This window comes from Fistularia commersonii, chromosome 26, assembly GCF_037954325.1.
Source record: "Fistularia commersonii isolate RoL2024-O1a breed Wild chromosome 26, RoL_Fcom_v1.0, whole genome shotgun sequence".
Classification (NCBI taxonomy): Eukaryota; Metazoa; Chordata; class Actinopteri; order Syngnathiformes; family Fistulariidae; genus Fistularia; species Fistularia commersonii.
The window spans coordinates 2,451,459-2,463,554 of record NC_141309.1 but is presented as its reverse complement, the minus strand read 5'-3'; the positions used below and the strand labels follow the sequence as shown (position 1 = coordinate 2,463,554).

Below are 12,096 nucleotides of genomic sequence, written 5' to 3'. Positions count from 1 at the left end.
TGAAATGAGATGATCGAACCCAATCGGGGGGATCGATTGGAAAAACGGTGGCGTCAGTGTTTTGGAATTAATTCTTTATCACCATTGTCCAAACGGAGTTTATTTTAACCGTCGTAAAAATATTTAAGATATAAATAATTAATGAGAAAAATATTTGATTGAAAAAAAAAACAACATTCTTGCGTTGATCTTTCAATTGATGCATTGTGTCCGAATATTTTTTTAATTCTTAATAATGATGGTGTTTGTGCAGCGTTTCAGCTTGTCGATCCCCAATACGATGAAAATATTACATTTATTTGAGGCCTCTACAACAGTCTTCTGAACATTACTAAAAAAACACATATATAAGATTAATCTAGAAATAAAATAAACTTTTCTGGTCCATCCATTCAGATGTTTTACAATAATTTTGATTTTATGAATAAGTGTGACAACAATAATGAAAACAATCATTAATAACAAATAACATGTATAAAGAAATTAAATGTTCACGTTTATGGTTTACTAGAAAGCGTGTAAATAATGACACGGTTCAAAAGAGAATTTGACATATGTGTCGGTGTGTGTGTGTGTGTGTGTGCGAGCGAGGTGAGCACATCTGTGGATATGTGGCACCTCACTATACAGGTAGGTTCAGACACAAACACACAAACACACACACACACACACACACACACACACACACACTGAGCCAGAGGTATGAATAGACTTGTCAGCAGGGGTCGGCTTTGCAGGCCAGGCGCTGTCTGGGATATTAATCGCAGGTCTGTTGCAAAAAAGTGTTGCATCTTGATTTAAAAACATGATGTCAGGGAAAATTGCACAAAGTCACACGGATAATTTTGCACAAAAGTGTAATGTTTTATTTTAAGAAATGCATTTTGGTGGTTACTTTCACGATGATATACAGTATAGATGTTTGCACGTGGTTAATGTGTTGCAGTTATTCCGCTTCATGCACGCATAAGGCAGTGATACCACATTATTCTAAGAAGGTTAGAATAGAATATTCAAGGAAAGTTAATAAAACAGAAGATGCGTGAAAGTAATCATCCCGCCGGCCTCCTCAGAAGGCGCAGGGCCTGATATCGACGACAGACACCATCTCCCCCTCACATTGCAGGAGGCCAGCTTCACATTCGTTCATGGTCTGAACGGACACCCGGAGTGATGCAATCCGCAGTCTCCTTGCAGCGGCACTCGTTGGTTAGTTCTGAAATGACGACGGGAGAAGCTTTTATAACGTCTTTCGTTCGAAGGCGGGCCACGGTCACCTGTTGCGGCTCCCTACCGTCACACGTTTCCCACATCTGACACTTTGCACAGGTTTGGTTTTGGCTGCGGCGCCTCACAGCTACTGCCTTCTGCAATTACGTAGTTCTTCTTCATGCACTGCAGGGCATGCAGTTTGCACACACTGAGAAGGACTGATTTTCCAGTCTCGGGATTGGTGGTGCACACTTCCAAAGAGGCACTAGAGACACGTAGAGTACGTTATGAAAAGATGGATGAAAAAAAAAAAAAGTCTTTAACTGAAAAGCTAACATACTGGCACTCGAAAGGTATCTTGCAGACACATTTTCTTCTGGAAGACTTCTCCCATAGTTCACATAGTGGCGCGATTTGTGGTTGTGGAACAATGACTGTGAGGAAAATTAAAATATTGAACAAGAAAAATGCTAAATACGTATGAATTCATCACTATGTTACCATGTCTTCTGAAAAATCTACCTTGGCTGCATTCAGAATTTGCATGATCCGGCGAGAAATATCGATTGGGGTCACACATAAGCACTGCTTCTCCGATGAGTTGTTTGCCCGTCGGAAAAGACGGGGTCACCTGCTCCCCGATAGCGTAGGACTTCTTCAAAGGTGTGGCGATGATATCACTGCCAAGGGACCCCAGCTTGCAAACAGAATCTGAAAAAAAGTCTAGTTCGTGGAAAAAAAAGGAAATCGTTGCTATCATTGATTGAAATGATGTTTTTTTTTATCGGCTCACTGGTGCAAAGCCCGGGGCCCTCGGACCAGACCTGATCGGCGGTGCATTCTAGAATATTTTGACCGACAAGATGCAGGCCTGGGGTGCAGGTGTGCTCCACTCTACTGCCCACCAGGTAAACGTCCCTTGGTTCCTGCAAGAAATAAGGAGAGGTCAAAAGCAAGGGTATTTGATTTATAGATTTTCACAAATATCTCTTTGTGCAATTACACCTCATCTAATTATTTATTAGGACTGTAGATATTAGATTTGAGTATTATTTGGAAAAGCAACGCTGGACAACCCCTTCCATACTCAGCTGAAAATTCGTCTAAAAGACAGTATTGTGATATTTGTTGACTCTAATGTTTATAAGTCGAGCTTTCAGGTGCATTCAAGATCATTTTCACAGTTTTTTGGAGGCCGTCCTGTAATTCTTTCTGATTTGCGAGAGGCGGTTTGAGGATTTGGGATTATTTTGGGAACACAGGTTGAGTGCCTTTTCTTTGTTGTTGGATTATATGTGTGATTTATCCCAACCGTCTGCAAGCTAAAACATCACCGCATGAAAACAGTCTGAGAAAAATCCAACGCTAAAGGATGATATGACTAGAGTTGTCATTGTATGGACAAATATGCATCTTCATTGACATTTAGAGCTGAATAATAGCCATTACACGGAGCAAAATCCTCAATGGGATATTGCCTTTTTACAGCTTGGCTTTATTAGCCTGAAAACTAAGAAAACAAAGTATCCTCCATACCGGAATACACCCATTTATCAGCGCAGGTGGGTCTCCAGACTTCTGCCATTTCTCCACACGTCTTGCCAGGAGAAGAAAGTCAAAGCAATGAGGCTCCATGGTTCTGTTAAATTCAAATCAAATAATTTTTTAAGATGAAAAATTAAATTAAATTAAACAAATCCGATAAAATAAAATAAAATACAATAAAATAAAATGAAATAAAATAAAATAAAATTGCCCTTTTTAAAATATACTGCTACAAAAAAAAAAGGGAAAACTTAAACAACACAATGTAACTCCAATTCAGTAACTTGTGTGAAATCAAACTGTTCACTTGGGAAACAAAACAGATTCACTTTGACTTGTTTTAAAGACATTATACATGAGGGATCAGCTTTTTCCAGAGTGTGACTCCAAATCCAGACCTCCATGGGTTCATACCTTTGATTTGCAATGATTATTTTGGTGTGATTTTGTTGTCAGCACATTCAACTGTGCAAAGAACGAAGTATTTAATAAGAATATTTCATTCATTCACATCTAGGATGTGTTCCCTTTATTTTTTTGAAGAGTGTATATTATCTAATTATAAAGCCAAGAGACTCTGACTTTAGATATTCAATTTCTTCTTCTTCACAGTCTGATGTCTCAGTGGGTTCCCCAATGCATGATTCTCCTCCGTTAAGCGTTGCAGGGTTCGAGCACTAGCGAGTCCGTGACCTCCTCCCTCCGGAGCATGTCGACCAAGTGGACCAACAGGCCCATCTGCCATGAATCACTCCTATATGAGGACAAAGATGGAGAAAAGAGAGTTCACATTTGGAGAAATAGACTCATTAACTTCTCCATGTAGGTGGCAAATGTTTTTTTTTTTAATTGTTGTAGTTCACGTCTTCCACCACAAGGTGGCGCTGTCTCCAGGTAATAAAGGAAAGTAGCGGGCAGGTGCTCTTGACCCCGGAAGTGCAAAGGGTTTACTTTTGCGCTGGTTGTAAACCGAGGTCGGATGCTATATGGACTATTTTTTTTCGATGGAACTGGATTGATACAGCGATTTTTTTTTTTTGTGTTGTTCGTGACCGGAGAAACCACAGTGTAAAGTATACTGCGAGATACTTGTACGACTTTGAGGGACGTTTTACGGCAGTGAGGAACGTTTTACGGCACTGACGAAGCTAACCGCGTCAAACAGGTAAGCTAGCGCCTCATTAGCCTATGGGAGCAGGCGCGGCTCCTTTAGTAACCTGTATTTTTGGATAAATTACTGGAGTTTACAGCGAAAAATGTAATCAAACTGAAATTGTGGACATGATTGATTTAGTTTATTTGTCAGGGAATTGTATCCTAAAAAAAAAAAAAAAAACATCCCACATATGGGGAGGAGAATAGGTAATAGCAAATAGCATATAGCTAAAGCTATCGTATTTTTTGGATTATAAGTCGCAGTTTTTTCATAGTTTGGCCGGGGGTGCGACTTATACTCTGTAGCAATTTATGTGTGAAGTAATTGAGCTCTCTTGCGCTGATGTATGTCTGTCAGTGTCTGCATGTGTGTCTTTAATATATCAGCGATCATCTCTCTCACACACACACACACACACACACACACACACACACACACACCACAACCAATCAAAATTCAGCTAGGGCGGGTCATGGCAGAAGTGTGTTGTGAAAAAAAGATGCTTCCTGCTATTTCTGTACCTATGAAAATTGATCATTTCGGTATCTTATAAAAACAACTGGGCTGAACAAAAATGGCACAGGAAAGAAAATCATATTCTGCAGGTTACGAGCTGGAAGTAGTGAAACTTGCAGAAAGTTTGAAGTTAGTGAGAAACTTGTAAGGGACTGGCGAAAAGTGGAGGTTACTCTTACTGAAATGAAGAAAACCAAAAAAAAAGCTAATTGTGGGCTAAAAGCTAGGTGGCCACGGCTAGAGGAACGACATGGAGGCTTGTCAACAGTACATTTGCGTCTTCACACCCAGGTAGTTGCCAAGGAGATGAATAGAAATGACTTTGCGTGAGGACCTTCCTGGTGTTACCGCTTCATGCAACGCAATCGCCTCTCTATCAGACCAAGGACACCGTCCTGTCGGGATTCAGAAAGACTGGAATAATTGGAACTGCAAGTGACGATGATTCTGACGTAAGCGGCGTACCGGTAGAAGAGGAAGTGGCGCATTGTCTACCTTCGGAGTTGGCGGAGTTGTTCAGAATTGACACCTAAGAAGAAGATTTTGTTGGATTTAGTGATTAAGAGTGACACCGATTGTTTGGTCGTAGCATGTGCTATATGCTATAGTTATTTGAATGACTCTTAGCGTAATATGTTATGTTAACATAGCCTACCAGGCACGTTCTCAGTTCGTTGTTCATGTGTCATATAGGCTATACGAGGCTTTACTTATTCAGCTTGTCATTCTCTACTCTGTTTTTATTTTAAATTGCCTTTCAAGATCAAATTTCTATTCTTGGTGTTGGATTTCATCAAATGAATTTCCCCCCAAAAATGTGACTTATACTCCAGTGCGACTTATATATGTTTTTTACGTTCTTTATAATGCATTTTTGTCTGGTGCGACTTATAATCCGGAGCGACGTATAGTCCAAAAAGTAATTTGCTAGTCAAGCAAAGCTGGAGGTAGCGGGGATGAAGATGTTGAAGTTCTGAGGGAGTGAGGAGGATGGATAGGATCAGGAACGAGTCCATCAGAACGACAGAACATGGTAGATGTTTCGGAGAGAAGGTCAGAGAAGCCAGACTGACATGATTTTGGAGGAGGGATAGTGAATATATTGGAAGAGGGTTCCTGAGGTAGGACCTGAAGATTTATGGGTGTAGTGAAAGGACGTGAAATTAGATGGGGTGTGAGAAGAGGATACAGAGTATTAGACAAGAAGGAGGAGATTGATTTTCTGCGGTGAACCCAGAGGGGAGCAGACAGAAGGAAATGGATATTAATGGTATATGAATACCACGCAAACATACAAATACAGGTTCCCAAAAACCTGTATATCCGGATAATATCACTCACCCTGCGGAGTGTCCTCCTCATTTCCGTGCTCGCAGGCCAGCCCCGATGTCCCGAGAGGTACCGCTCCGTGGCTCTGCGCTGGTGGAGCCTCTTCAGGCCGGCACACTGCACCTCTTTCACCAGCTCCGAAAGAGGCCGTAGCTGCCGAGGCCGAGAGCGCGGGCTGAGATAGTCGATAACGCAGGGTGATTTATTTTTTTGTTTTTCACTTACCTTTTGTTTGATAACATGTGGAAACGATCGAATGGAGTTGGCCCAGTTCGAGTACATTTCCTAGTTCTTCAAATTGCCGGGCTGTATTGCCTTCAGGTCGGCGATGTGTTCCACGCCTCCTCCGACAACATCCGCCGTTTGCACCACGTTTTCCCATCCCTGACCTGATTCAAAATAGCTGTGTCAGAAACACCGCGTTACGGTGACAGCGGAGGCTGACGCGGTGGTAGCTTCAGCGCTGTACTTCTGCCGGTTGACTGTTGTCTTCTGTCGTTCCTGCACTTTTCAATCGTGAGAGGGAATATCAAGATCCATCTTAGGGTCCTGTCGCATTCATGATACTGCATGCTTTCACTTTCTGAAATCCATCAAATCATTTCAGTGCATATTTAGTCTGTAAATGTGTCTGTAAACATAATTGTAGAACGCTTACCCAAAAATTTTTCAGTATTCTTATCAATCATGGTGACAATTTTGAGGGAGCCTCCCAGGGATCCTTTGGATAGGTAATGTGTCCCAAACCTGTCCAGCACCTTCCTGTAGGCGCTGTAGTCGTAGACAGCTGGTAGCTTGGCCAAAGTCTTCCAAAAGCCTTCTGACAGCGGGAGGAACTGAGGAGAAGCACTCTGGAAGTGACCAATCTCAACGTCATTCTTCAGAACTAAAAGCCTGTGGGTCTGTGGAGAGGAAGGTCACAAAGACAGTTAAAATTCATTTTTGTTTATTTTTTTTCCTTGCAGAAAGCTTTGTTGTTTAGCATACAGTGAAAGATTCCTGAATACCTCGATGGTGTCATGTATCTGATGGAAGTCATAGTTGCGATATCCCGTTGTTGTCCCGGACGCTCTGCTTCTGTCAACAATATCCTTTGCGTTATGCCATTTGCTCTCAAACATCTCATCGTTGAAATCATTCTGGACTTTAACCTGAGAATAGAGATTTGTAATTGCCGTGACGCACAAGTGTCATCATGTCTAAACCGTACAGTGTAACAGGCATGGTTATTGTAATCAGCGTGATAGAAATCATTAAAAAAGTCTAAATGTGAAGTAGTGTTTTCTAATGTTCCTTTTCGTAGAGCCCTCCTGGGGAGCCCTGCTGCTTGAAATGTCTTCCTCAAACACAGCCAACCAGAAATACTTGCAACTCGTGACTAGAGTATAAACCGTGCAACAACCCAAACACAACACTTTGTTACCCAGACCTTGAATCACTTGAATCGGAGATAAATAAGCAAATAAATAAATATATCAAACAATTAATCAACAACGGGAAGCTGCAGTAATTTTCACAACACAGCAAATGTGACAAGTGAGGCATTTGGATGCGAAAGGCAGGACATTCAGTTGTTCCGACTGTGCTGCTACGGTGAAACATATTTGGGAAACATACTGGCCACATATTGGTTGACGGTCATATGTTTGATATCGACCTTGTCTGTGTTTAGTTGTGTCACATGACTTCCCAAAAATCTGTGGGCTATATCAGCCAAAACTGGTCATAACAAATGGCAATGAATCATTTGTAATTCGGAAAATACACAACCTTTGTTGCTTAGTAATACAAAGTCCCAAGAACTCAGTTATGAGAACTGTCCAGATCAAATTGGTGAGAAGTACTCCCCTCCTCCAGGGAACCTTTTAGTTTTGCATTTGCATGGAAGGGACCGTTGTGATGCCCTCGAGTACCACTCAACAAGGAGAGCTAAGTCACCACGGCATACATGTCCTGCACGGCAGGAACAACAACCATGGACTATTAAATGGGTTTAGATGTTTTGATTTCTCCCTATACTGCTTCGCCATGGGAGGAACCCTGCCGTTAGCTAACTCCTTTCTTATTCAGGCACGGCTATTTAAGCACAGATCTCTTAAACAGTCCATTGGTTTTGTCCACTCTGTCGCAAGAAAGCAGCTGACCAGTGGCTGCAATAGTTTTTAAAAATGTCACTTCAAGTCCAAAAAAAAATTATCTGGTAACAGCAGTTACCTGAACCTTAAAACAGCCCTGCTTCAGAGTAGGAGCTAAAATGGCTCTGCAAAATGTCCGCACAGTTTGAAAGCGGCTATTATTATTGTTATTATTACACATATAGAAACACACTGCAACAACTATGGACAACTGGTGCTGTTTTCAGTGACCCACCATGAAGTTGTACTGGGTTGTGCTTAACGGCAATCTGAAAACGGAGCCGTGGACTCCACTGTGAGTGAGGCGACACTGGCCCCCAAAGCTTTTTGTGTTGATGACCGCAGCCCTTCTGTTTCCCAAGACGGCATCAAAACTAAACAAACAAACCAAAACACTACAGGTGAGCTCACCTGATTCATCAATACACAATTAAAAACACCATCGGCGCTAAGATTGTTCACTTGCCCAAGTCCGAGAAGTTCAACGTTGGGTGGGGGAGCAGAATGCAGACAGACTATGTATTTACGCAATGGATCGCACGCATGTTCGTTCTCTCCGAGATATTATTAACACGTTTCGCAATTTATTCAATGCCCTTTTTACTTGAAACAGAGGAAGTTGTATATATTTCAATCTGTTGATTGACCAATCAGTTTTAGACGCATATATAATATTACCAAACAAGTTAAAATAATTGACAATTTGTGTTTTTGTCTGTGTGTGTGTGTATCTTAACCAGTAATTTGGTGCAACCGTCACACTCTGACCAACCCCCATACGGCCCCCACTGGCAATGCACCCTCTGATTGCCCCACCTTGGGAGAGACATTAAAGAAAAATACTTGTGTCAAAAAGAAGACGGTACAAATAAAAATCACTGTGTTCTCCCAGTTCCGCTTTTGAAAATGATATGGAATGGAATAAAAGTTACATTTTGCGAGGGAACAGCAAAAGTATCCAAGGCAGGAGTGTCGCGGTGACCTGAGGGGCAGCAAATTATGGAGAAAAGAGAAACAAATATTAAGAAGAAATCTAAAACAGCTGTTCGATAAGGTAAAGACACACACCTTCATCATGTGTGGATGAGAAGCAAAGAGAGCTGACTTCCTCACAAGGAATAACTCTCGCTCTTAAGAATGTTCCTGTGTGTGTGTGTGTGTGTGTGTTGCGTCAGTTGATACCAGAGATTCATGCAGAAACTGAAAGTTAAGTTTTATTTTTGGCCGAAAACATCTTACATATTAAACCGGAGTGTCTGTGACATTTTTTTATTTTATTTTTTTAAGCGTGTTATTGCTTGGTCTTAGTATGTTTATGCAGCTGCACGGATCAATAAAGTACATTTCATCTCATCATAAACAGAACTAAAACGCCGATGGTTCGACAATAACGCGTGAAGACGGCTTCTTTGTTGAGATGGTGCGAAGGAGTCGTGCAGAAAACAAACAGAAAAAAAGCCAAATAAAATAAGTTTCATCGCAGCTGCTTTGTTTTCAGGGACAAGATGTTCACACGGTCGTGCCTTTGTGGGACGCAAAGAAAGATTTAACGCGTGCAGCCTCTTTCTCCTGAGGCCGCCGCGATGTGTTAGCAGCACTTACAGTGAGGAATAACTCAACACTTTGGCCTTTACATTTGTTATTAGTTCGTCAGAAGGAAAATACAGCGTGAATCAATGTTCAGGATGAGCTGTGTGAGACGTTGCAGTGCGGCAAGAAAGACAACTTTTGAGTTTCGTCCAGCGAGGGCCGGGCCGCTTCAGCAGATACAGATGCGCAAATTGGGCGCCTTTTGGTCGGTGAACTCCAGAATGCAGCAGAGGATTTACAAGTTGCTCCCTCCGTGGGGTTTAAACTGCACTTTAGGCCTGTAATATTTTTTTGAGTGTATAAATTGATATATAGATAGATAGATATTTAAAGCCAATGGATTTCAGTTAGAATTAAGTCTCCCGGGGAAGGAAAGTACCCGCGTGACGGCTCACAATTGAAAAACGGTGGCGAAGTTTAACGGTTAAATCACTATCCTGTCTTATTTACCTCCAGACTTCTGCAAACTAGAGCAAGAAAGATGCTCCGTCTAATTATAAACGTACATTTAATCAGAACGCCGGCCCGTGGGCCTATCCATCACTTTACTTGACAGTCCGAGAGAAAAGTTGCAGCGGTTTTCGTGTTTTTTTTTTTTCGGCGGCCGCAGGGCAGATTAGGATTTTGTCAGCAAGTGGTGATTCTTTCCAGAAATGAGCAAGAGGTGGGGGCCGTTCCCTTCCAGACGATTTAATGCATTAAAAGACAAAATAAAAAAAAAAACAAGACACACGGCTCAATTCCAAATAACCGATACGACAGAGCGTCAGATATTACACCAGCGGCAGAGGCAGTTTAAAAACAAGAAGTCATTTTCCGATCCAGAAGTAGCGGCGGCGGGGATGTCGCGAGGCGAATTGGGAGAACACACTGTGCCCGCAATTGCAGCTCGTCAGGAGCCGAAGAATCCAGCTCCCTTTAGGTGAATCCTTTCAAATGAAAGCGATTTTCCAGGTGCGGCAGTGCAGACAGACGCCTTACACTGGACGGTGAGGCTTATCTTTATGTCATGTATCTTATGAAATTCAGTGTCTGAGTAAATATCGGCACTGCCACGTTTTCTCATGCGTCCTCAGGTCCCCCGATAAATGTGGGAGAAAAAGATGGACTTTTAATTTCTAAAAATAATTATGTATCACCAAATGACTCAGCTACTGTACAGCAGCGAGCCAAGTATCTGCACCTCGGGCTGCAATAACAGTTGGCCCGGACAAGGGGCCACCAGACCGTGGCCTCCATCAGTGCCGCTCCTGTGGACCTCATGATGTTCGTAAGTCACGTTTGACCGCCATCTGCCCCGAAAAGTTGAGCCCGCCAAGGATGGCCAGCGTGCGAGGCTCGGACACGCGCAAACTACATTTTCACACCTCCTTCTTCAGCTAAAGCAACACGTTGAGAATTATGAACAGTCAGTGCTCTCACAACTGGATTCTTTTTACCGCCGGTCTAAAAATGTCTCCAAGTAACGATTGGAAATTTAAATTTCTTGTTTATCTCGTAATCTATCATCGTTGATTTAGTGATTTTCCGTCGTCGTGACTTGTGTTTGCAGATCACCGCCACTGATATTGTGTTTTGGTCGTCCCTGTGTTGAATAACGGTGAGCAAACAAACTTGGAGAAACTGTGGTGGCGCAGTTGCTAGCAAGAAGGTTCAACCTGGGTTCAATCGAACCCCAGGGGTTCGGTGGACATCAAGACACGCTCGAATCATATAATTGGTGATGACGCGCTTGGCCATCACTGGCAGCAGGTATTTTTGTGCGTTCAGTAGTCAAATTGCAACGGTTGTGGTGGTGCATCATGTGATTTCTTTCTTAATATTTTAATCCCTTTATGCTTATTATGTGGAGCAAACAAAGAAAGTGGTTGGATGAATATTTACAACATGGATTAACATGTATAACTGAACGTGATGGGAGTCAGCGTCCTAACTGCATGATTTTCAATGCCAAGTTGAGTAATTCTGGTCTGGCACCGCCAATGCTCAGGGAACACTTCCTTGCGAAAATGACACTGAAGATGCGCGTTTCTGAACTGGTCTCTCAAAGGCAACAGCAGAAGTCACTCTGATTTGCAGTAAGTATTCATTATTATGTTTTTTGCTTTTGTGTGAAAATCATATTTTGCTGGTTTCGTTCTTTGAACACAGTGATGTTGATACACGGTTCATTTCGTGCGCCAGTAACACATATTCCTATGTCTTGAATTTGGCAAAAATCTTTCGATTTTTCCAATAGAGAAGGTTTCGGTGAATGCGCATATGAAACTGATGGGGTTCAGTACCTCCAACAGGGTTAAGAAACGCTGTCCTAACGGTTCCAGGTTCATCCTAAATGATATGTGACTGGTTGCATGTCTGCGTGACGTGTGAATGGATGGAAATCTGTGCCACCAACAACCCTGACTGCAAGTTAAACCGTGTCGATAATGAATATATTACAATGGACTATTTTACTAGAAAGATCAGCAAAGCTGCTAATTGTCAAAAGTTTTCAATCGATTAATTTTTAATATTTGGTTAAAAAAATAAAAAATAAAGAGTGGTGGGATCAAACAGGTTTTGTACTTGGGCTCCCTCGGGTTCTAAAACCAATTAGAACAGGCAATTAAA

The 12,096-nt window shown here is 42.0% G+C and overlaps 1 protein-coding gene across 1 annotated transcript; it reads right to left on the bottom strand.

The window, feature by feature from the left end:
* Positions 1-1,069: 1,069 nt before the first annotated feature.
* c7a (complement component 7a) lies at positions 1,070-2,847 on the bottom strand. The gene is given in 8 exon segments (XM_086174373.1): positions 1,070-1,154; positions 1,156-1,216; positions 1,295-1,340; positions 1,342-1,477; positions 1,553-1,646; positions 1,735-1,923; positions 2,006-2,138; positions 2,749-2,847. Coding segments are annotated over 8 exon segments (843 nt in total).
* Between the last annotated feature and the right edge of the window lie 9,249 nt (positions 2,848-12,096).